The 26,696-nt window shown below is 42.2% G+C and overlaps 1 protein-coding gene across 5 annotated transcripts in view; it reads right to left on the bottom strand.

Annotated features, from left to right (window-relative positions):
• LOC131109813 (voltage-gated potassium channel KCNC1-like) overlaps nt 1–26,696 on the bottom strand; it is a 61,596-nt gene that overhangs the window by 24,420 nt on the left and 10,480 nt on the right. For 2 of the 5 annotated variants that reach the window (XR_013625725.1, XM_058062181.2), the window contains exons 3-5: nt 7,692–8,673; nt 4,623–4,817; nt 3,802–3,930 (exon numbers count right to left, since the gene is read on the bottom strand). Coding sequence is in view for 4 of the 5 variants with exons in the window: in XM_058062181.2 (XP_057918164.1) it covers nt 3,809–3,930; nt 4,623–4,817; nt 7,692–8,673 (1,299 nt within the window). In the remaining variant the exon portion in view is untranslated. Of the gene's footprint in view, nt 1–2,772; nt 3,291–3,801; nt 3,931–4,622; nt 4,818–7,691; nt 8,674–26,696 lie in introns of those variants that run through there. The other 3 variants (XM_058062183.2, XM_058062180.2, XM_058062182.2) reach the window with 2 other exon arrangements.

The following is a 26,696-nucleotide window of genomic DNA, read 5'->3' as shown; positions in this document are numbered from 1 at the left end:
CAATAGTTTAGATAATGATGAGACCCAAAGACCCAAAAAAAGGCCAGCATTGTTAGTCCAGTTAACGGCATCATGCCACGTCTAATATTTGAACGTCGTCTCCGGGTTCCGGGTATGGCGGAGCCCGGTTTGAGCTACAGTGATATATCCAGGCGTATGGGCTGGACCCAACCCACAATCAGAAACCTGCATGAACGCCACAAAACGATAGTCTCTGTTTACGACAGACCGCATCCACGGCTAGAGAGAGTGACAACTCCCAACCAGGATCGCTACATCCGGTTGCAACACCCGTGAGACTGGTTCCGCTGTGCCAGACGTACAAACCCGGCAGGAACAAGACCTGGATCGGCAGCCCCATTGTGACTTTGAAGTTTTTTGTTTTACTAGTACTGCTCTCAATGCTATGACTGGTACTATACTACGTTGTTTGTGTGGGTACTGTGAAAATGTGAGAATGATGTGGAGGTGGGGTGGGAGCTTTATTTTAAGCAAGATGAGGCATCTCTATACTACCACCGCAAGGTTAGACCCTTTTATTAAATACCCTCCGCATTCATCAGGCTTCGCGGCACTAGACTTTTTTTATGGGGATACCTAAAAGACGAAGTCTACACTAAGAGATCTACAACGGTGGCTGAATTGGGAGCAGTTATGGAACATGAATGCACACCAATACAAAATAAATTGTTTTGTGTTGTGTGTAGTTCCATTGCTTTGCGTTGTCAGCAATTTTGATTCACATGTAAATTCAATGAAATCAATTAACGAGTAGTTTACAATTACATACCAAATACTTCAGTAGAATGACGGTGTCAATCAAGGCATTTAATTTTCAATTATTTCAAATAAATGTGGCTCAGAATATTGCAGAATATTGTGATGAGGTGATATGACAATGGGGACAAGTGTAACAAGCTAATTTTGGAGTTTCAACTAATTGGACGTGACTAGACACTACAGATATGTTGCATATTTATGGCCCATAAAACGTTGGCCCATAAAAACGTCGGTCTTGAAGAACCGAAACAATTATTTAATTTTGAATGTGCTATATAGTAAGTGATGTTAAAACTCAAATCAGAACACAACAGAAAACAAAATACACCAAATACACATAACAGTCTTATATACAATAATCTACAAGAAAGAAAACATAATGGAACACACCATACAACAAAAACCCTGTTAATAATTACACAGGAAAAAAAAAACAATAAAATAACACAATGACACACAGGTTGCACACAAATAATGACAACGCAAAGAGAAAGACGGGGAAAGACACACAAAGAGAGCTAAGAAGATGGAGGTCCTTGTTGCAGAAGATCTCCAGAAGTAGTGGCCAACAACCATATATAGGGACCATTGAACCTACTCTATGTCAGCCATGCATATATTTGCATTTAGAGCACAGGAAGCCAGATGGCCCACAATCAAACTGGAAGAAACATTTAAAGCTTTTTCAAAAAAGAATTTTTGCAAAGACACCTTGAAAAGCGTTTATCTACAAAAGAAATCGAACCGGCAGCACACAAGGATCCCTCTTTAAAAACAGGAGTATTCATGTTTTAAAAAATGTAATTGTTTAGATGTTAAATATAGTCTGTGGTGACGTTTCTTCTGTGCTTTATTTAAAAACCCCTGATTTGCTATAAAGAGGGATTTTTTTGTGCATATTTGTCCAAAATGATCACTGTCATGTCTTGCTTACCTTGTTGTAATTCTACCTGCCTGTGTGTCTGGTCTTATTATGTATGCGCAAAGTCTTTCGGTGACCAAGCGTAGCCCCCAGCTTGTATGTTTTATTTTACTGTTCTCATAGCCAGCAGCACAGGAAGCAAAGAAGCTTTTGGGGCTGCGCTGTGGGCACTGAAAGCTCCTTCACACCGGGTATGAGGAATAGTATTTCCGAAGCATTACACGCCAACCACACCGCATAACATCTTTTTTTTTTTTGACAGCACAGAACCGTGCTGAGGTGGTGGTGCATTCAGTGACTTTAGCTTGTCGTCAGCGTGTTGTGTTTCAAGAGGTACTTGTCCCCTTTGAGCTTCATGTCTCTCCTTACCCCACAGACCATGGGCCTTGGAATATTTTGCAGCTTTGAACAACACGACACTCAAAGTCCCAACCCAATGGACAGCTAGACACAAACAAAATGTGGACACAATCGTGTAAGATATTATATCAAACAATGCTGTGCAAAAGTCTGAGACCACCATGACTGATGTTTTATCAAAGCGAAGCTGCCATTACTACGTTTAAACACTTTAAAAGTTGCTTGATTGAAGAGAAGATTGTCAGCTTAAAAAAAAACTCTTATCCAAAAAGGACATTAATTTATATATATATATATTTAATATTATTACAAATATAAATATTTTTAAAATATAAATATTTATGTATTTGTTTCATATTATTCAAGTATAAATATTTAAATGTGACCTTACCTTACACTTCATTTTTTATAATGCATTTTTTTATATTTAATGTGAATGTTATTTTATTTCCCTTTGATGATTCAAATTACTGTAATAATTACTGTAATAATTGTGTATTAATAGAATTAATAAAATTTTGACAAAAAAATCTTGACAGTATATATAATAAATGTAAAATAAATATTACTTTATCATACATAATTATATTCATTTCTAAAATAATAAAATATTTTTATTTTATTGAATATGTTAATAATTAAATCAATGAATGACATTTAATTTAAAAAATCTAATTAAAATGAAGGAAATTAAATCAATTTAACATAAATTTTTTTGCATATAGTTGCAGGAGCCACAATTTATGTAATTTTCACCTTTTTTTATCTTTCTTACTTGAACCTATTTTATAGGTATAGGTTATTAACTATATAAAAATATGAGGGAAAAAATCACTTTAATACCTATTTGCCATAGCCAGGTGTCCCAATACTTTTGCTTTTCTTCTTTGTTCATGTGTACACACAAATAAACATTTTGTTTGTATTTAAGGCACAAATATTGTCATATTTCTGGACATTTGTAGTTTTTTTTTGCCTTTTTTTTTTAAACCAAGGCTGAGACCCGTTGGGGGAGGACAGTCACGTCGATAAACACATTTTTGTAAAAAATAAAATATTTTTTTTTAAAAAAGGTGTGGGGACGCGGGGGGTTAAAAGAAAAACAAATATTAAGCCACACACACGACAACACGAACACAAAACTCAGACAGCAATCGAGAGGACAGAGTAAAAAAAAGGTGTAGGAGGAATGAAAGAGCCCACATACACACGCGTGATATGACACAACCTGAAGGGAGAGACAACAACAACAACAAGAGGCACGTCAGACGACAACAACGTCAACTGCTGTTTCCCCCCGTTTTCTTCTCCAATTAGGGCCTTTTGATGCTTTTGCTCTGTACAGTATGCATATTTGAAGCTTTGTCACATACACACACACACACACACACACACACCCAAAGCTGTTTGTGTGGCATATTGTATTAACATATTTGTGCACATAAGAGAGCAAACCATATGCAGCTTATAGCATTGGGCTTAGGTTAGGTTCTTTCATATGTTCATGTTTATATTGAACCTAACCTTAGCTCAAGAGCTTGCACACTTCAGGACACAGGGACGTCTCATGACGAGTGACTGTGTGTACATGTGCGTCTGACATTGCATTTGCATACAAGAGGTGCTGCTGCACTGTAATAGCATGCTACAGTATAGGATGGAGATGGAGTTGTATGGAAGTGTAGCTACTGCACCTACGGGCTTTTGCTTTATCTTGATTTCATTTTCTGCATTGTTACCTCTGGCCTATGGTTTGATCCAGGAGGAGGTGGAGTTTGCATTGAGGTCCTGCTGTAACAGAGACCCTTCCATCTTATACCAATCCTCAGTCAGAGGGGAGTCTGGGCTGGGTGCCAGGGCTGCTGCCTCTAGTTTGTTGTCAACAAGGGGGGTGTTGAAAAGTTTGAAGGGAGTGCGAGGGAGTGTTTGGGTGCAGGTTGGCGGTAGCAGTGATTGGTGGTGGTTTGATTGCGATGAGTCGTGGATGGGTGAAGGTGTTGGGTTGTCATGAGCACAAAGATGATGGTGGTTGTTAAATGAAAAGGGGGAAGGGGGGGGCAGGGTATGGACGTGGCACAAAAGGGATGGGAATGAGTGTATGGATTTATTTAAGGGGAATGAGGGGCAGGTTCGGGGGAAATTAAAAGGGGCCATAAGAAGGGTCGGGAGAGAAAGAGAGAGAAGTGACCAGAAGTAAATTAATGCATGGTCAACTGTCTGAGTCCAGAAGACAGAGAAAGACTGTTCATGAGCATGGATGGACACGCAACCAAACACACGGACATCATGGAAAGATGGACAACAGAAAGTCAAACAAGACAAATAAATCAATAAGGAGACGTAACGTTTGAGGCCAGACAGAATTAATCAAACCAAGCGCTGATGACACACATGGATGTAAAGAGGCGGGAACAAACATGAGCAGAGCACAAGAGCTGAAGTGTGCATGTGAGTCTACTTCCTCCAAGTGTGCTCTCCTGTCTATATGAGGCCATCCCTCCTAAATGTATGCATGTTGGACTCTTTACATAACATGTTTGTGTCCGTGTTTTTCCCCTACCTTTCCGCACATTCCCATCTGTGGCTCGGAATTCCCTGGTGTTAAGCAGGAAACAGGCGCGGTCCTGCTGGTAGCGTTCCCGGGTAGGACCCCGCCCGATGGGGCTCCTCTCGTCTGGGCTGAGCACCTGGTCGATGGTGGGGCAGTCTTCGTTGGCCAACGCAGCCGAAGCTGCATCGCCGTTCTGCTTGGAATCTGAGCAGGAAATTGCATCGTGGGTATCATATCACAGGCAATGTCAGCATTTTTATACAGCGGTTATTGGATAGCCACACTGTAATCAAGCCCCTAATAATGACTCAAAATGTTTAAAGCAACATTACATAATAATATGCTCCATACGCTCCAAAATCCTCGTGAGGCTATACAGTTGGCTTGTGACGAGATCACCCTCTTTATCAGTCAACAATATTCCTGGACCAGCCAGGACGCTAGCATCAATGATCATGTTAGTATTCAGTCGGAGAGTGTCAGTGACTGGCATGAGTTGTGGCTGACAGCAGCTCCTGTGTGAGTGTTCACTGTGGCATTGCGTGAGTATTCTACTACACTGGATACTAGCTAGGAACAATATACTTGGACAATAGCCGCAAAGTATTCTGTTAATGTTCGCTTGAGATGCTATGGAATGTCTCGTTTATGTCTAAGGCGTCTTAAATTCTATTATTATGTCTATATTGAGCAATACAAGCATAAGTAATGGTAATGGTAATGGTAATGGTTTTATTTCATTTGAACATGCATCAGATTACAATTGAATGCATCACATAATCAGTTCACAGTTCCACATGTCCAAAAGGAGTAGGAAGAAGCAAAGCTTATTAAATCCTACCCCTCCATCTGGTACTTTTACAATCAGTAACTGTTACATTTGTTCACTTCCTGCTTTCTAAATTTTTTTATTATTTTTTTATTTTTGATTGTTTTTATTTTTATTTATTTTTTATTATTTATTTTTATAAGTGACTGTAGGAGTGTTGCTAAAAGTCTACAGGGCTCTAATAAGCCATATTTAGAAGGTTTTGCAATTGCAAAAATACTCAATTTATCAATAAAAAATCCTAGAATTCCGACTCTGCACCTTTTGGTAGTGTTTTCGTGGACTTCCTGCTTCCACGTTAAAGGTTTAATAAACTGTCATCTTAATTGGCTTTATTTTTAGCGAGCATATACAGGTACCGGGCTGTACGGCGGACGATTGGTTTAGCATGCAGGTCTCACAGCTAGGAGACCCGAGTAAAATTCTTCCCTCGGCCATCTCTGTGTGGAGTTTGCATGTTCTCCCCGTGCATGCGTGGGTTTTCTCCGGGTACTCCGGTTTCCTCCCACATTCCAAAAACATGCTAGGTTAATTGGCCACTCCAAATTGTCCATAGGTATGAATGTGAGTGTGAATGGTTGTTTGTCTATATGTGCCCTGTGATTGGCTGGCCACTAGTCCAGGGTGTACCCCGCCTCTCGCTTGAAGACAGCTGGGATAGGCTCCAGCACCCCTGCGACCCTCGTGAGGATAAGCGGTAGAAAATGAATGAATGTTTAAGTTTAGCACGATGAAAAAGTGGTTAGCGTGCAGGTCTCACAGCTAGGAGACCAGGGTTCAATTCCACCCTCGGCCATCTCTGTGTGGAGTTTGCATGTTCTCCCCGTGCATGCGTGGGTTTTCATCTCCGGGTACTCCGGTTTCCTCCCACATTCCAAAAACATGCTAGGTTAATTAGCGACTCCAAATTGTCCATAGGTATGAATGTGAGTGTGAATGGTTGTTTGTCTATATGTGCCCTGTGATTGGCTGGCTGGTGACCAGTGTGTACCCCGCCTCTCGCCCAAAGACAGCTGGGATAGGCTCCAGCACCCTCCGCGACCCACGTGAGGTTAAGCGGTAGAAAATGAATGAATGAATGAATGAATGAATGAATGAATGAATGAATGAATGTACAGGTACCGTGAACATTTCCAGCTGTGGTTGACTGTTAGCTGTGGTGTAACAATGGTTACATAAGAGCAGCTTCATGCTGGTGTGAAAAGCATTCCATTTATTTATGATCCGATTAGTTGACGACCCCAAAAAAAAAATAATTGGTGATTAGTCGGCTATCAAAATAATGGCTTGTGGCTGCCCTAGTTTATATTTGTCTGAAATTTTACCAGACAACAGCGAGTGGAGCCATGTTGACATTCCATCCAGTATTCCATCTGTAGTCCTGAACTTTGATGAAGTGGAAGAAAACTAAGCAGACAAAATGTCGTAAAAACACTCAATGAAGCCAATATTTCCCAGCTCCCTCATGACCCCCATGATGCATTAAAGGTGCATTATCACTACATGTCACCGACGCATCAAAGAGCCAACAAAGAGCCCAATTACCTCCCTTCCTGATTTTACTGATGACGGCGCTTGGAAAATATGTGAAGTCAGCGCAATTTGAGAGGCATTAAGCTGTTTTAATAGATAATTGAGTTCAGTTTCCGTCCCCTCCCGCCCCCCACCCACGTAGTGCTTGTTCCTGGCTGGCAGATGGGTGCCTGAAGGCAACCTTGGACCTAGCAGTTGATAATAAATTACACATGAGTTCTGATCAGTGTGAAGATTTCTCCAGTGTGGGTCCAACACAATCATTCATTCATTCATTCATTTTCTACCGCTTTTCCTCACGAGGGTCGCGGGGGTGCTGGAGCCTATCCCAGCTGTCTTCGGGCATGAGGCGGGGTACACCCTGGACTGGTCGCCAGCCAGCCAATCACAGGGCACATATAGACAAACAACCATTCACACTCACATTCATACCTATGGACAATTTGGAGTCGCTAATTAACCTAGCATGTTTTTGGAATGTGGGAGGAAACCGGAGTACCCGGAGAAAACGCACGCATGCACGGGGAGAACATGCAAACTCCACACCTAGCTGTGAGGTCTGCGCGCTAACCACTAGACCGCCGTGCCGCCCCAACACAATCAGCTATGCAATATTACTTTATATCTTCTATCCTGTGACATTTTAACTCCACCACCACTTCACATCATGTTAGTCCACCATTTGTTCCAGAAGCAGAAAAAAAGAAACATCTCACCTCTGTTGATCTCGATAATTTCTTCCTGGGCGAGAGGACAGTCACCCCCAATGCCTCCAGAACCCATCACTCCACCTAGGACATTCCCCAAGAGCCTTTGCGGCGAAGCAGTAGCCATGGCCAGGGCGTCTGGCTTGCAGTAGTTGGGAGACCCCGGTTGGGGTGCTCTGGGAATGTGTTTGTTCTTCTTTTTGGGAAGCTTTTGTTTGGCCATGGCCAGAGAGTAGTACATGCCGAAGTTGTTGACGATGACAGGAACGGGCATAGCGATGGTCAGCACACCAGCCAAGGCACACAGAGCGCCCACCAACATCCCCGACCACGTCTCCGGGTACATGTCTCCGTAGCCCAGGGTGGTCATGGTGACCACGGCCCACCAGAAGCCGATGGGGATATTCTTGAAATTGGTGTGGGCGCTCGCCGTCGGGTCATCTGGGTCGGCTCCGATTCTCTCAGCGTAGTAGATCATGGTGGCGAAGATGAGGACACCGAGGGCTAAGAAGATGATGAGCAGGAGGAATTCATTGGTGCTAGCGCGAAGGGTGTGGCCGAGGACACGCAGGCCCACGAAGTGGCGGGTCAGCTTGAAGATTCGGAGAATGCGGACGAAACGCACGACCCGCAGGAACCCCAGGACGTCCTTGGCAGCTTTGGAGGACAGACCACTCAAGCCCACCTCCAGGTAGAAGGGCAGGATGGCCACAAAGTCGATGATGTTGAGGGTGCTTTTGAAGAACTCGAACTTGTCGGGGCAGAAGATGACTCGCAGCAGAACCTCGATGGTGAACCAGATGACGCACACGCCCTCCACGTATGTCAGCCAGCTGTCGGTTACCACCTCGTAGACTATCTCCTCGCGCGTCACGTTGCCCACCGTGACATTCTCTGTCTTGTTGAGGATGGTGTTGAAGGCCTCATGCGTCTCCATGCAGAAAGTGGAGATGGAGATGAGGATGAAGAATAGGGAACCAAACGCCACATACTGCAAGCAAAAGAAGAGGACACGACAGCAAAGAGTTGGTTTGCTCATGAAACACACAATATGCTCACACAACATTCACTGTAACTTTAGGGTGTTGATTCCAATCGCCAGAAAATTTGGTGCCCCCATTTATGGCACTGATGAGCACCTGCGTGGAAAATTTGAGCTAGATTGGTTGAAAAACACAGCCACCATTAATAGGTCTTTGGAACTTAGCAACGAATTTCCCAGAAGTCATTAGCCACGTTTACATGAGGAGTTTTTCTCTTTCCAAATGACCTTTCCGAAAGCAATGGTATACATGGAAAGGAATATTCCAACGGCGTGTCTACATGCGGCGCTATAATCAACCAGAATAGTCAATGGGGCATGCCCAGTAAAGCGTAAACACCAACATCACGTGATACCGACTTCCTCCAGTTTTTCTTCCACTTGTTGGAATAACTCCGTATTGCCAGTTTTTCCTTCGTCCGGTCTTGAAATTTAGTTTGATTCAAAAACAAACTTTCCTTAGCAGTCCAGTGCCGATTGCTCGCCTCCATTTTTTTAAATCGAAGAACGTCTGGAGCTGCGTGTTACGTCATATCTCAGCATTCGCTGAAAGAACGCACCCGGGAACAGGAAAAGATAAAGTTCAATCTTGCTAATATTTTATAATTAAGCTCGGCACATGTTTTATATAGATATGTATTTTCTTTTTTAATAAAACTGGACTTGTGAATGGCGTATAGAAGGGTTTAGATTCTGTTCCACAGATGGCGCTAATGCACACCAAAGCTGCTTGCCAACCGCCAATAAACAACAGAAGAAGAAAAACACCACGAAGAAGAACGCAGTCTGACAACTTTCCGATTGAGCGGGTACAAGATACCTCAATCGGATTGGGGAAAGGAATATTCCACCCCTGGGAATCCCATTATATATTCATTCGGATTGGCACTTTTCTTTCGGAATGAGGTGTATACAAAGGTTACATTCTTTCCGTTTGAGCAAATAACCTGAATGGAATTGGAATATTTGGGTCCATGTATACGTGGCTAGTGAGCGTTTGTCTAATGATTATGGAATGACCATAACACATGCCGCATTTACAGTCATGTGACAAAATGAGGTCCCCTGATTTGTTTGGATACGGTATGGGGGTTGTTTTTGGTCATGAGGGATGTCTCACTCTCCCACACTGTGAAAAATACCAGTTATATAAACTTATATTACATACCCACAGGATACTAGTCTCAGTTACTTCATATAGAAGTATAATACATTAAACATAAGCACGGTGCCCAAAAAAGTGGCTCAGGTGAAAGAGATGTGAGTCAGAGAGACAAACGCATCCAAGAGATAAGTCAATCTTCAGGACTTTAATTTAATTAGATCGCAGCTGGTGTGTGAGTTTTGAAGTCCGGGTGGAGTTCTTGAAAGCGGATAAGTAGGGGAAAAAAGGTGAAACAATCAGGATCCTGTGGAAAGGAGAAACCTTCATTCATGAGAACGGCTTTGAGGTAACTGTTAAAAGAGAACCTTTAGCACTGAAATGTTCAACAGCCCCGCCCCTTAGTAGTATTGTTGACATGCTTTCCAGACATGTATACCGTATTTTCCGGACTATAAGTTGCACATTTTTTCATAGGTTGGCTCTTCCTGCGACTTATACTCCAGAGCGACTTATAAATGAAAAAAACTGTTAATGTTACATAAACACTGGACACCTTTTCTGTTCATGTTTATTTTGCCTACAGAGAACATACTAACTCCTAATACTTCAACTTGCTACAAACAGCTAAAATAATGCATAAGGCTAAAAATAACCAATTAGCTAAAAATGTCATCCAATACTTCTCTACAAGAGAGGAGAAATATGATCTCAGGGAAGAAGTACATTTGAAACACTTCTATGCTAGGACTACGATGATCACTATATTGACAGTTACTATGGTACCCATTATGTCATTATATGGTCATATCAGCTCATACTTCGGTACATGACAAAAAAATTAAAAAATAAAAAAATTTAAAAATTTAAAAAATGTAAAAAAAAAATAAAAAATAAAAATTTAAAAAATAAAATAAATAAAAAATAAAAATTGTAACAATAAAATTAATAAAAAATTAAAAAATAAAAATTAATAAAATAAAAAATACATATATTAGGAAAGCAGGAAGTGAACAAATGTAACAGTTACTGATTGTAAAAGTACCAGACGGAGGGGTAGGATTTAATAAGCCTTGCTTCTTCCTACTCCTTTTGGACATGTGGAACTGTGAACTGATTATGGGATGCATTCAATTGTAATCTGATGCATGTTCAAATAAAATAAAAACATTACCATTTTTGTGTAGCTGAATAACCATTGTGTTAGCATATCTTACATCTATTCAGCCTGTTCTCCGTTCTTGCCTTCCAAGAGGACGTAATGTCTGTTTTGGTCAAGTAGTTTATAAAATAAAATACCCGCAAAAAATGTGACTTATATTCCAGTGCGACTTATGTATGTTTTTTTCTACTTAATTATGCATTTTTGGCATTGTGCGACTTATACTCCGGAGCTTATAGTCCATAAAATACGGTACTTTTCCCATTACTCATAAGAGCAATTTTGCAGGCTTTTGCCCAAGCAATTGTCAATGAATCAATTCCACCGCGTGTGTTTGTGTGCGTGTGTGTTGTTACTGCACAATCTTTCCTTGGTGCAGTCCAGTTCCAGGAGGGCCGCAGTGTATATTTATAGATGCAGTATACTTTGTGCTTCATCAAATAAATAATAAAACACAGACATGGCCTGAAGAGCAAAAGAGAAAGGTAATTCATACTTGAATGGAGCCCATATATATAAGGAGCCCTGAGTTGAGTGCCTTTAGTGTATTGTGCGTGCCGTTGTGTATTTTTGACATTGCGCACTTATGTAATATCCAGAGTAAACTTCCTTAACAGAGGCGGCCTTGTGGCTAGCTCATTGAAAAGCCTATACGTATATTTATAGAAGGCATTTAGCCAAAAAGAGGTGGCCCTGCAGCAGTGAGTCCAGTAAACATGGCCTCCAGGTGTAAATGGATGTGTCCATTCAAGAAGCAATAAAAGGCTTTAGTTCAAGTACGCCATATTATTCGACTTTTCTACCCCCAAAGAGTTGCGCTTCCTCTTCCCGCTCCATGTCTCTCCTGTACCTCTTTTCTCCGCTGCTATGTCTGACCTACTTTCTCCGATTGCTGCAGTGCTCTCCCCCTCTATCGCCCAAACACACACACGGCTTCTCAATCACCCTCCTCCTACCGTCCCCCCCACCCTACCCCACCATGCCGGTGTGTCTCAGGGAAGCAGGATAGCACCAGCGGGACCCGCTCATTACGCTTCCTCATTGGCTGGGAACCAGAAATGTTTCACACGTACAAATGAGGGCAAGCAGGAAGAAAAAAACGAGCATTGCCCTGAAGTGTTATGCTGCTTTTTGCTGATGTTATTCCATATGATGAAATGTGTGATGTAATGGATGCAGCCATAGATAATCATGGCAGGAAATCACACTTAAAGTTATTCTTGTACTAGAGCTTAACTTTCTACTACATTCTGGAGCAGGCTTATTGTATGAGATCAGAAATAAGACTGACCAATGACTGAACAAACATTGGTAAGTAAACCTAATTGGAATAAATAAACCGAATTGGAATATTTGGGTCCATGTATACGTGGCTACTGAACAATCCCCTACCAGCCTAAACAAGTTGAAACGGCTGGTTGTTTATATAAAACAACTTTAAAAAAAAAGAAATGCAACTGAGGTTTCAACACTTCAGTATTTGCGTGTATTTTCTTGGTTTCACTTGGTGATTAAGTCCCTCCTTTCTGCACCATGTGACCATACAGTCATTGGTCTGCTTCTTAGTCACTAGCCACGTTTACATGGACCCAAATATTCCAATATTTGCTCAAACGGAAAGAATGTAACCTTTGTATACACCTCATTCCCAAAGAAAATTGCTAATCCGAATGAATATATAATGGGATTCCCAGGGGTGGAATATTCCTTTCCCCAATCCGATTGAGGTATCTTGTACCCGCTCAATCGGAAAGTTGTCAGACTGCGTTCTTCTTCGTGGTGTTTTTCTTCTTCTGTTGTTTATTGGCGGTTGGCAAGCAGCTTTGGTGTGCATTAGCGCCATCTGTGGAACAGAATCTAAACCCTTCTATACGCCATTCACAAGTCCAGTTTTATTAAAAAAGAAAATACATATCTATATAAAACATGTGCCGAGCTTAATTATAAAATATTAGCAAGATTGAACTTTATCTTTTCCTGTTCCCGGGTGCGTTCTTTCAGCGAATGCTGAGATATGACGTAACACGCAGCTCCAGACGTTCTTCGATTTAAAACAATGGAGGCGAGCAATCGGCACTGGACTGCTAAGGAAAGTTTGTTTTTGATTCAAACTAAATTTCAAGACCGGACGAAGGAAAAACTGGCAATACGGAGTTATTCCAACAAGTGGAAGAAAAACTGGAGGAAGTCGGTATCACGTGATGTTGGTGTTTACGCTTTACTGGGCATGCCCCATTGACTATTCTGGTTGATTATAGCGCCGCATGTAGACACGCCATTGGAATATTCCTTTCCATGTATACCATTGCTTTCGGAAAGGTGATTCGGAAAGAGAAAAACTCCTCATGTAAACGTGGCTATTGTTCATGCACTCATTGGTCAGTCTTATGTTCAACCTTTGATAACACATCACACTGCAAGTTGAGCACTGACTGCATCATGTGCACACACTCCACCAACAGAGCCACAAAAATGCTATTAATATACTGTAAAAAATAAAAGCTTTTTCAAGTAACCCCCAAAATAAATCTCCTTTCTGCTAATTACAGAGCATTACTTTTTTTGTACACATTCCCACTAAACTCTCATCAGACCAAAAGAGTGGCAAATCTCCATGAAAAACACACACAAAGAGAATGTAGTGGCAAAGCTACAGTCACCTCTTCTACAGCATGTAGGCTACGCAGGTGGAGGCACAGGAGGGGGTGGACAGGTGGGAGGGAGACATGACGACGCTCCACTGAAGAAGCATGAAGGAGAAAGTTGACGGGACAAAAAGTGGGATAAAAATACTTGCGCTACAAGAAAGAAATGCCAAAAGGGGTTTTTGAAAGCACAAAGATTGGCGAAACGTAAATAGGTGATGAAATCAACATATCGGATTCAGAATGTCACGTTTAGGTTTATTCTAAACAGAAAAAGACACAAACAAAACACCAATAGTGTTCTAATTACATAACTGATTTGTATATTAGCCAAGCTACCGCCATATTATTATCGTAGCAGCTAACAAAAAACTGTTTTTATCTCACGGACTAACACAACACGTCGCTAACCGCTAATCTCAGCGTCATTCACAGACGGAAGAGTGGATACCTAGCTCTCAATTTCGCTACAAAGATTCAACAAATGCTTGTTTGCCGTCAGCATTTTTCTTGTGCTGGAAGACACAGCCATCCCAAGGAGAGCGGCTATTGTAAGCGTTGTCGGCCATATTTGCTATTTTCAAAGCAAAACTATGTATTATCAAGATTCCGTGATGCATTAACGGGGACCTATTATGTATCGAGTTGTGGTCTCCTATAGAGCAGCTACACACAATAACTCTCACAGAAAATATTTTAGATTTTCCAGTATCTGCACCTATTCCTGTTGTATTTCCTTGTGATTTGTGCTTCCCGCCGAAATGGCCGGTATTAATTTATTCCACCCACAGCCAACCTCTGGGCATGCCCACTACACTGTGATTGCTCACACGGCCAAAGTGTTTCCTAACTATGAACCATATAAGGAAGTCCACCCCTCTGTGACATCACAAAGGGGCAATTTTGCCACGCCTTTTCAAACCGAGCATTTTGAACCATCTCAAATTTCCCAAACCCTCGTGAGGATAAGCGGTAGAAAATGAATGAATGAATAATTTATGCGTAATGTGAATGAAGTCAGGAACTCCAATCACTTGTGCCTGATGATGGACTCGTTAGGAATTGTAAACAAATGTGGCTTTCCTAGCAAGAAAAACAAAGGAGCAGCGCTTGGGAGAGGGCAGAGAGCTTATCTGCTTCCAGTCACGTCCATATAAGGAAGTCTGCCCTTCTGTGACATCACAAAGGAACAGTTTTACCACGCCTTTGGAAACTGAGCGTTTTCAGCCATCTTGAACTTCCTTCAGGGTTCACTTCCAAATGCGGAAACCTCATTATCTGAAACTTTGGAATTGTTTAACACCAGAATACAACATTCTAACTACATTTATAGGTCAGAAAAGTGGGAAAAGCAGAGAAAGGTTCCCTTTAACATAGCAAACAAAAACAGTGAATACACTGATTACTGTCCTTTCTCATTAAGGTGAATGTCCATCCTTTTATACTTCTGTACATGCACAGCGCGGGTGTTTGGGCCCTGCAGAACTCACATAGCGAGCGTCCACAAGTGATCAGCACGAGACAAACACGCGTTTGGCACGTGCACCGGCCTGATCTCATATAGCGAGCCGTCCGCTGTACGAGTGCCGCATTGAGGCGAAGGCGGGAAAAAAGAAAGAGGTGGAGGAAGATGATCTGTCACTTCATACTTATTTATCTCCTCTGGCGCTTCTCTTCCATGCATCTCATCCCCTGCAACATGAGTGTGTGTGTGTGTGTGTGTGTGTGTGTGTGTCGCTCTGAATATATACGATCCGGTGGTGCAGTGTCATATGGGCATGAAGCCTAATGCGTTAAATTTCCAACAGTAAAGCCGACGTGTGTGACACCTGCAGCCCACATGACCTTCAAGGCCCAATGGAGTCTCCCTCGCTCTCTAGACTCTCAAATTAGATTCCGAGAGATCATCAACATAAATTTAAAAGGTTGAGAGCGAGCGAGAGAGAGAGAAGAGCGGGAGGAAGGAAGTTGAGGAAGACAATGGTGTGCTTCTCGCCAATCCCATGCGACAGAGGACGGCGAGAGGGGACAACAAAGGGAGGAGGTAGCAGGAGCGTGTTGGGGTGGGGGGGGGGGGCGTGTATGCAATATAACCACATGGAGACGGCTTATATTTGTACATGGCGGTGCGCCGTGCGCTTCCTTTAACGGGACCCTTGTGGCGCCGTGTTTACTGCGGCACCATCCAGAAGAGCTTTATCATTACAGTATTACACACAGCAGCACCCCCTTACCTCCCTCCCCACACCCTGCACTGCCTGCTGCTCTCGGTCGCCATGGCAACCACTGCGTTATAGCCTCTGCTTTCAGACACCAAGGACAGGACTGAACCAAATAGTATCATGATGACCTGCTAGTCAAACGTCTTATAAAGGCTTGATCAATAAAGCTTTGTGTTTTTAAACGCTTGAGCTGCATCGGCGTGATGTTTTTGCGAGAGCTCAGCGCGCTCGCTGCAGACTCAGCACAAACTCGACGACACTGACGGATAATCTGAAGAAGGAGGCATGAAAAATGAATATTTAAATGACGTGTAATGGAAACCACGCTCGCCCTCATGAGGAGGAGGACGAGCTGATGCGGGGCGAATGGCTGGTGTCCATCACCTCCCAATGTAGCCACTTATCTTGCAGCATGAGTGTAACCTTGGCGGGGCAAGAGGGGGGGTTTACTGGAATAGCCTCCCCTTGCATCATCATCATCATCATCATCATCGCCATCATTGGCAGCTGCTGTATCCCAGTTACACAGCAGTAGCAGGTTCATGTGAAACGGGGAGCAGATGCAGTCAGAGTCAAGGAAGGAAGCGTAAAAAAACAGAAGTAAGACATGTTTTTCCACTTTTACACCTCAATGACCCCCAATTGTAAGGCTTCTTTATGTGAGTATTGGAAAAGTTTCATGAACTAAGAAAGTTTATCAAATGCATCTATTGGAACCACAACAAATGCAGGCTAAACTTGTGGCATGCTGCATTCAGGACGACTGGGATATATCCGACTTAGAGCACACACGGTGCATTCGGAAGGTTTCTTTATGCTGGGAAAGTTGATCCAAAGCATCTACAACAATACTGTAGGCCAAATGCTGTAAGACTACTGGGAAACATCCCACGTACGACACGTTCTATTCAAACGTAAACACAAAACATGGCTGACAGCTATACTTGTAGCGCTCCTAACCATTTTCTATATTGTTTATCCTCATTAGGATCGCGGAGGTTTGCAGGGCAAAGCATTCACACTCACATTCATACCCATGGAGTCGCCAATTCGACCCCTGTTTTTCAACCTATCTATGGTAATGGTAATGGTAATGGTAATGGTAATGGTAATGGTAATGGTAATGGTAATGGTAATGGTAATGGTAATGGTAATGGTAATGGTAATGGTAATGGTAATGGTAATGGTAATGGTAATGGTAATGGTAATGGTAATGGTAATGGTAATGGTAATGGTAATGGTAATGGTAATGGTAATGGTAATGGTAATGGTAATGGTAATGGTAATGGTAATGGTTTTATTTCATTTGAACATGCATCAGATTACAATTGAATGCATCACACAATCAGTTCACAGTTCCGCATGTCCAAAAGGAGTAGGAAGAAGCAAAGCTTATTAAATCCTACCCCTCCATCTGGTACTTTTACAATCAGTAACTGTTACATTTGTTCACTTCCTGCTTTCCTAATATCGTTGAAATTTTTTTTTTGTTTGTTTGTTTTATTTTATTTTTTGCCACATACCGAATTACGAGGTGATATGACCATACAAGTTTTTATTTATTTTTATTTTTATTTTTATTTTTATTTTTATTTTTATTTTTATTTTTATTTTTATTTTTATTTTTATTTTTATTTTTATTTTTATTTTTATTTTTATTTTTATTTTTATTTTTATTTTTATTTTTATTTTTATTTTTATTTTTATTTTTATTTTTATTTTTATTTTTATATACAGCACATCATTGTGCTTGTATTTAGCAAACATCAACTGCTTGTATTGTTTCTTGAATTGGCTCATCGTTGTGCATTGTTTGAGGGTCTTACTCAATCCATTCCATAGTTTGATTCCACATACTGAAATGCTATGGCTTTTTAACGTAGTCCTAGCATAGAAGTGTTTCAAATGTACTTCTTCCCTGAGATCATATTTCTCCTCTCTTGTAGAGAAGTATTGGATGACATTTTTAGCTAATTGGTTATTTTTATCCTTATGCATTATTTTAGCTGTTTGAAGATGAACTATATCAGCAAGTTGAAGTATTTGTGATTTTAGAAATAAGGAGTTAGTATGTTCTCTGTAGGCGGCATTATGAATTATCCTTACTGGCCTTTTTTGCAGTACATTTACAAAAAGGTGCAGCGCGTGTTTTTGTAGCGCCTGTGTGAGAAATTTCAAGCGGGTAATAGCGGTGCCTTATTTCGGTACCCTTTGTTGCTGTTTTTGACGACTCAAGGAGGCGACAGCACCCTAGCCTGGCTTTGACGAGTCAAAATCCTGCATCCCGGTTATGCTGCAAGTACATACGCAGGGGAAGTGTTGGCGTTTAAACCGGAATTGAGGAGCTATAATTAGCTAATCTTTGCATTTTGTACCGCATATGTATTCCTTCTCAGGCGCTGAAAGGTGGTTGCTCTTGGAAGAGATCCTGCTCCATTAACATCACAACACAGACTTCAGTTTCAGAGATTCCCTGAATGACTCAACTCGTTGAGATGCTACGGTTGAATCGGTGAGCTCTCTCCCACACACACACACACACACACACACACATGAACAAGTCTATAACGTCACAGTCTTATCAGCGCTGCAGTGTTCACACCCCCTCCCGCTCTCTCTTCCTCCGTTGCATTTGCACTGCAGTGCTGTCAAACATTAGCGGAGACAAACAAATAGTAACAAGTGAGCTGCATGTGTCCTCTCTCATCTGCTTTGTATTCAGAACATATGACTGCAGCATATTATGTGCGTTTGTCCTTGCCACGCAGCCCCCCCCCCCTCTTTCTACGCCAATCTCTCTCTTTCCCCCCCTTTTTTTTTGCGCTCCACTGCTCTGCACCCTATTTCCTGTCCGAGACACACAAGGAGAGTTTGGTTATGACACCTCTACACAAATTTGTCTGTGTCCTGTAATCCGCCTGACTGCTTGCTACTACATGCAGGAATGCATGGTTGTAGACACCCACTATGTATCCCACCGGATAGCCTTTGATTGTTTAGATACGCTAGGGGTCACCGACATGGTGCCCGCTGGCAAAACCGCATTAGGTACTTTTCATTCAGGTTTTCGGTTAATAATAGGAAAAGACGAGACATCATTCTGAAATCCACAATTTTCCATGATTTTCCTCTTTCCGAATGGAATCTTTCCGATTTCCGATGTACCAGAAAACAGTGTATACATTCATTCATTTTCTACCGCTTTTCCTCACGAGGAGTGCTGGAGCCTATCCCAGCTGTCTTCAATCCCAGCAAGAGGCGGGGTACACCCTGGACTGGTCGCCAGCCAATCACAGGGCACATATAGACAAACAACCATTCACACTCACATTCATACCTATGGACAATTTGGAGTCGCCAATTAACCTAGCATGTTTTTGGAATGTGGGAGGAAACCGGAGTACCCGGAGAAAACCCACGCATGCACGGGGAGAACATGCAAACTCCACACAGAGATGGCCGAGGGTGGAATTGAACCCTGGTCTCCTAGCTGTGAGTTCTGCGCGCTAACCACTCGCTGTGACGCACCAGTGTATACATGGAAAGGAATATTCCAATCTCCTGTCTACATGCGCCACTATAATCAAACGGAATAGTCAACGGGGCATGCGCAGTAAAACGTAAAAACAACATCACGTGATTCATCAAAGATGGCGGACGAGAGTGTGATTACTGTTGGGACAGTTGCTACGCTTTTTCCACAGTTTCGAGTTTTTCAGCCGTCCAGTCTTGCAATTACGTTCAGTTCTTTTAAAGTTTGTATCAGAAACGAACTTTCCGCTGTAGTCCAGTGATGACTGCTTGCCGCCATTTTCAAAACCGGAGAGACGTCTGCGTGTTACGTCACGGCTGAGCATGAAAAGAACGCAGTCTGACAACTTTCCGATTGAGCGGGTACAAGATACCTCAATCGGATTGGGGAAAGGAATATTCCACCCCTGGGAATCCCATTATATATTCATTGGGATTGGCACTTTTCTTTCGGAACGAGGTGTATACAAAGGTTACATTCTTTCCGTTTGAAAGAATTGGAATATTTGGATCCATGTAAACGTGGCTAATGTGAGCTGTGGAAACCAGCATTTGTTGATGTTCTGGTAAAACAAACAAAGATTTGATATCCAATATGCATTATCGACAAGGCATATTACCAGGAAGCGGTGAGACCTCCGGCTTCCTGTCTGTGTCCGTCCGAGCTCCACATGCCTTTGCTGACTGAGCACTTAATAACATGCAAAGTCAGGTAGCTAAGATTGACTTTGCTGGTGTATACAACAAGTGGTGAGTCACTGGTGCGTTCAGGCCACCACTCGGACGGGAGGGACCGTCACAAAGCAGCAGATGGCCGCACAGGAACCGACCCGGTGACGTCTTCCAATTGCTGTTTCATAAGGACTACACAGAGCTCCAGCCTGACCGTTGCCATTTATTTTAGTCGATTTGGCACAATTTGGTCAGACAAATGACACGTTCTCAATGTAATGAATGTATATTATTTTGAGTGCTTTACATTGATATTTTATTATGAAAATGTGAGGATTTTAGACCAAAACTACTTTAATCCATCAGGAAAATGTTTCCACTTTAGGTATGACGTCCAATATGACACATTTATGCAGTAGATCTCCACTTTTCACTGGGGTTACAAACTAATAACAAGTAATTAATACCCCAATAAAAATACCCTCCCCTTTTTTCATGCTAAAATGAAGGGAAATATCCTTGCCACGCATACCAGCCATGTTGTTTGGTCTGGAGACAGTGCCACTGAAAAAAACACAGGAAGCAGAACTGGAAGTAGCAGAGATGAGGATGCTGAGGTTCTCATTGGGAGTGACCAGGATGGATAGGATCAGGATAAGTACATCAGAGGCACATTACATGTTATAGGCCTTGGAGATAAAGTCACAGAGGCCAGACTGAGATGGTCGGGACATGTCCAGAGGAGAGATTAAATTAAATTAATAATCAAAAGAGTAAATATATTGGTAGAAGGATGCGTTTAGAGCTGCCAGGTAGTAATGTTCAATGAATGCACCATTGCATCACACTGTTTCTAATATTTTGCCCATGTCCATGTTTGCTAATTACCGGTGAGTAAGCCAATATTTCTGTAACTAGTCTTACCACGCCGTCTTGTTGTATTTGAGAAAGAAAAACATAACAATTTTATTTGGTAAATACTAAACATTGCTTATGACGGTACTTATAAGGACTCACAATATGACCTGGGACTCGACTCATGACCTTAAAGACTTAAAACAACAGCACTGTAAGATCCATCCACAATAATAAACATATAGATACGTTAATGCATCGTTAAATAGCGGGTCCAGGGCGTATACGTTGCATGGATGACGAGGAGGAAGTTGGACAAAATGACAGTTTGTATTTGTATAAACGGGCCTGCATGAGGGCGCTCCTCAGGGGTCACACAGGGGAGGCGTGTCGAACACCGTGATTTATCTGCGCGCCGTAAATGCGAGCGCTCAGCAGAATGCTTTATGGTCCGCTCCACTTACAGAGTATGGGCCCGTGTGTAAAGGTGAGTGTACTGAGAGGGATTTATGTCCACTCAGGTGTTTGAAAGGGTCAAAAGTGAGACGCATTTTGTAATGGAAGTGGATAAATGAGTGTTTGTACCATGGGAAGTCCTTTAGTTACACCTTGGCCTGGTCATTCCTCATGAATATTGAATAAAGTCAACTTTGCTTGGCATTAGTCTTGTAGTTAATGTACGTCCTTTGCAGTGGGATTTTCCTGACTGCATTCTGGAAGCCATCCTGGAGGTTTTACTACACGGTCCTATACTAACGGACTGGACGCTGATGCAGCAATTAACCAGCAAGGCTAAACGAATGTCAACAATGCAGAAGAAGAAAAGCAAATAAATGGCAGGATTTTTAGAGATGATGAAATAAAGTCACGGCAGCACAGTGGTCGAGTGGTTAGCGCGCAGATCTGACAGCTATGAGCCCAGGGTTCAATTCCACCCTCGGTCATCTCTGTGTGGAGTTTGCATGTTCTCCCCGTGCATGCGTGGGTTTTCTCCGGGTACTCCGGTTTCCTCCCACATTCCAAAAACATGCTAGGTTAATTAGCGACTCCAAATTGTCCATAGGTATGAATGTGAGTGTGAATGGTTGTTTGTCTATATGTGCCCTGTGATTGGCTGGCCACCAGTCCAGGGTGTACCGTGCCTCTCGCCCGAAGACAGTTGGGATAGGCTCCAGCACACCCCTCCCTGACCCTTGTGAGGATAAGTGGTAAAAAAATGAATGAATGAATTAATGAATTAATGTAACATTTACAGGGCTTCTTGGCTGCACAGTGATCGAGTGGTTAGCGTGCAGGTCCCACAGCTAGTAGACCTTAGTTTGATTCCACCCTCGGCCATCTCTGTGTGGAGTTTGCATGTTCTCCCCGTGCATGTGTGGGTTTTCTCCGGGTACTCCGGTTTCCTCCCACATTCCAAAAACATGCTAGGTTAATTAGCGACTCCAAATTGTCCATAGGTATGAATGTGAGTGTGAATGGTTGTTTGTCTATATGTGCCCTGTGATTGGCTGGCCACCAGTCCAGGGTGTACCCCGCCTCTCGCCCGAAGACAGCTGGGATAGGCTCCAGCACCCCGCACGACCCTCGTGAGGATAAGCGGTAGAAAATGAATGAATGAATGAAATAAAGTCAAGTCATTAAATGCTAAAATCAATAATGACCACCCATCAAAGAGGAGAAAAGGAGCTTCTTGAGTCAAATCAAGCGGCAGGCTCAAGTTTCAGCTTAGCAACCGTACTCCCCCTGGAACCTAAAGACTTTGGTTTCGCTGCCAAGAGCTTGAGCTCACTTCAAGAAGAATGAGGCGGAATTAAGTCTTTTCGGATCATAAAAACTGGGTGGCGACTTGTTTACCTGCAGTGCGATGGCAGCACTCGTACGCTCATCCGGCAATAAAGGTGGGCATCACTCATACAGTACACTCTAAACTTGAATAAGTTATCAGAACTCAAAAAAGTGAGGCAATCAGTTGCCACATTTAAGTATATCAGAGCTTTAATATTTGGAGTTGATATTAGATATACTTTTTTAATTTGGGGATGAAAAGAGAAATAGCTTTCTTTTTCGCATTCTCTCTGCCATGCATTCTCTATTCTTTAATTTTTGTTCTCATTTCAACTCTTTCCATAGGAAGAAGGCGTGCATGTGTAACCTACACAGTACAAATCTATCTGATGCAATGGATTTATTCTTAGTTTATTCTTGGTTTGATTTATTCATGTTTAATAGATACTTTTTTAACTATGGATTCTTTTAAGTAGGTTATACAAATCTGCAAAAAAAATCATATTAATCAAAAATTACAAGTTAAATAAACAGAAAAGACAGATAACATTTATAAGTAGAACTTTTAAGAACATTTGAAGTTAACTATTCATTCATTCATTTTCTACCGCTTATCCTCACGAGGGTCGCGGGGGTGCTGGAGCCTATCCCAGCTGTCTTCGGGTGAGAGGCGGGGTACACCCTGGACTGGTGGCCAGCCAGCCAATCACAGGGCACATATAGACAAACAACCATTCACACTCACATTCATACCTATGGACAATTTGGAGTGGCCAATTAACCTAGCATGTTTTTGGAATGTGGGAGGAAACCGGAGTACCCGGAGAAAACCCACGCATGCACGGGGAGAACATGCAAACTCCACACAGAGATGCCCGAGGGAGGAATTGAACCCTGGTCTCCTAGCTGTGAGGTCTGCGCGCTAACCACTGGACCGCCGTGCAGCCCTTAAGTTAACTATTCTTATACCAATTAATTATTTTGAGCAATCGAATTTCCAGTGTCTTAAGTTGTATGTAAAGTATATTTTTAAGTTAATCTTACTTAATATAGCCATAGTTCAATTTAATCAAAACATATTAGTTAAAAGTACTCAAAATGGAAAAACATGTTAAATGAACTCGACATAATTAAGTCATTAGAACTTTTTTAAGAACTTTGAGTATGCATAACTTCATTTATTTAAGTACTTTGAACATTCGGGTTTACAGTGTACTTAAACTACATGAGTGCTATAAACACAACTACAGTACGTTCAATTTGAAGAGGGTCACAACTTTTGATTTGATCCACAATGGCGGCCGTAATAAACTAAACGGAAAGACTCCAAGTAATCCACGCTATGCGTGCTAACGAACACACGCACAAGCCATATAATTAATGCAATCGCTTCCCCTGCCAGTTAAGTTGCAGTAATACAGCATTGTATAATAATCAAGCCATGGCATGTGTAATTAGGCCAAAGCCCGGGCGCGTGCAGAGCAGTGTGAGTGCACGTGTCCATCCAGTATTTCCCTGACGCAGCTGGAAACAAACTCATCTCTCTCCGGGGTCATCTTCCATTCCCCTTGTTCACCTGTCAATGCATCTTATTTTGGGTTCTGTCCACTACGGTGTTTTTCTAACAGGCGACAGCACGTCCCAGCTGGGGGTCGAATTTGTGTTTATAGCAGCACTGTGCTCTCCAACAACACAACTGAAGCTATGTGACCTTCAGGGACGGGATCCAGTGTTGCTCCTCTAAAGTTAGCAGGGATAAAATCCACTATGCTATTATCAACTAGCAAGTTTTAGATCCTCTTTTAACCTCAGAAGGTCAAATAAAAACATTGTTTTGGTCAATATGACTTTTGTTTTCCATAGTTTTCAAAGGGCAGGGTAATGTACCTTGCAGTTATTAAATATTACCCGTAAGTACATTTTCTCCCTGGAGGGGTCGCTACAGCAAGACCACCAGGTGATGATTTGGCTTCGTTTTTAGGCTGGATGCCGCGGAATTAAACCCTCTGCCAGGAAAGAGAGAACTCTGTACCATTACACCATCATGGATGCCGTGTTCTTTTCCAGGAAAGGCAAAAGCATGTACCATGACACCATCCGCAAGACCAAAATAAATATGATACTCTGAAAAGGGAGTACGAAACAAAATGTGAGAAACGCAGTAACAGGTGCTACAATGGAGTCCGTTTAAGTCGACATCCCTCCCATTGGCTAACTTACGGCATCACGCGCAGTTGTTGACGCAACCAAAAATAGCCATCGCTTTCACATCGACTTGGGACTTTGGCCACAGACTTCAAGAGAATAGGCTACTTTTTAACCTCTTTGTTGACAAAGATTTCCTGCATTTGTGCTAAATGTTCATGTTTGGTCATGTGACCAAGCTTTGGAAGTAAGTGGCGGTCCCGTCTTTGTTTTTACACATTTTCACATGACCACAAATCTCATTCATTCATTCATTTTCTACCACTTATCCTCACGAGGGTCACGGGGGTGCTGGAGCCTATCCCAGGGCGAGAGGCGGGGTACACCCTGGACTGTTCGCCAGCCAGCCAATCACAGGGCACATATAGACAAACAACCATTCACACTCACATTCATACCTATGGACAATTTGGAGTCGCCAATTAACCTAGCATGTTTTTGGAATGTGGGAGGAAACCGGAGTACCCGGAGAAAACCCACGCATGCACGGGGAGAACATGCAAACTCCAAGGGTGGAATTGAACCCTGGTCTCCTAGCTGTGAGGTCTGCACGCTAACCACTAGATCACCATGCCACCCGACCACAAATCTGATTTTGCAAAAAAAACAGGAATGATGGAAGTTGTGTACCTAAACAGCCAGATTTCATGGAAATGATCTCTTTGGGTCTGAAATTGTATGTTGATTTCGACTTAAGCGTGTACTTCTCAGTACTAAAGAGCTCCAGTGGGCCAGGACTTAAAAATATATTTTTTTCAATTCCTTAGCAATCTTTTATTATTATGAAACATGATGATTGTAGCTACTTTCTTACTTTTAAGGTACATAACAACAAAGAATGTTTTTCTTTTGCCGCATTTTTGACAAGAAAAACACATTTTCCGCGAGAAATATACCAGCAAAAATAACTGAAAACACTGCATAGAATTTATGCGGGGCTGCACGGTGGTCGAGTGGTTAGCACGCAGACCTCACAGCTAGGGGACCTGAGTTCAATTCCACCCTCGGCTATCTCTGTGTGGAGTTTGCATGTTCTCCCCGTGCATGCGTGGGTTTTCTCCGGGTACTCCGGTTTCCTCCCACATTCCAAAAACATGCTAGGTTAATTGGCGACTCCAAATTGTCCATAGGTATGAATGTGAGTGTGAATGGTTGTTTGTCTATATGTGCCCTGTGATTGGCTGGCCACCAGTCCAGGGTGTACCCCGCCTCTCGCCCAAAGAGAAGACAGGGATAGGCTCCAGCACCCCCTGCAACCTCCATGAGGATAAGCGGTAGAAAATGAATGAATGAATGAATGAATGAATGAATGAATAATTTATGCGTAATGTGAATCAGGAAGTCAGGAACTCCAATCACTTGTGCCTGATGATGGTGTCGTTAGGAATTGTAAACAAATGTAGCTTTCCTAGCAAGAAAAACAAAGGAGAGGGCAGAGAGCTTATCTGCTTCCAGTCACGCCCATATAAGGAAGTCTGCCCCATTGTGACATCACAAAGGAACAGTTTTACCACGCCTTTTGAAACCGAGCGTTTTGAGCCATCTTAATCTTCTTCAAACCTCGCAAACCTTATTATCTGAAAGTTTGGCATGGTTTACCACGAGAATATAACATTCTAACAATATTTATAGGTCAGAAATGTGGAAAAAGCAACTCCATTTTACATACTAACAGTGAATTGAAGTCAATAAATGGAGTTTTGGCAAATTTGGCTAAATGTATGTTCTTCAGCACTAATAACACAGAACTAAAATTTTAATGCTTTGTGTCGCCACCCCTCATTTTTCTGTAT

This window comes from Doryrhamphus excisus, unplaced genomic scaffold (genome assembly GCF_037039965.1).
Source record: "Doryrhamphus excisus strain RoL-2023G ecotype Guam unplaced genomic scaffold, RoL_Dexc_Guam_v1.1 HiC_scaffold_24, whole genome shotgun sequence".
Lineage (NCBI taxonomy): Eukaryota > Metazoa > Chordata > Actinopteri > Syngnathiformes > Syngnathidae > Doryrhamphus > Doryrhamphus excisus.
This window is presented reverse-complemented; position numbering and strand designations above follow the sequence as displayed.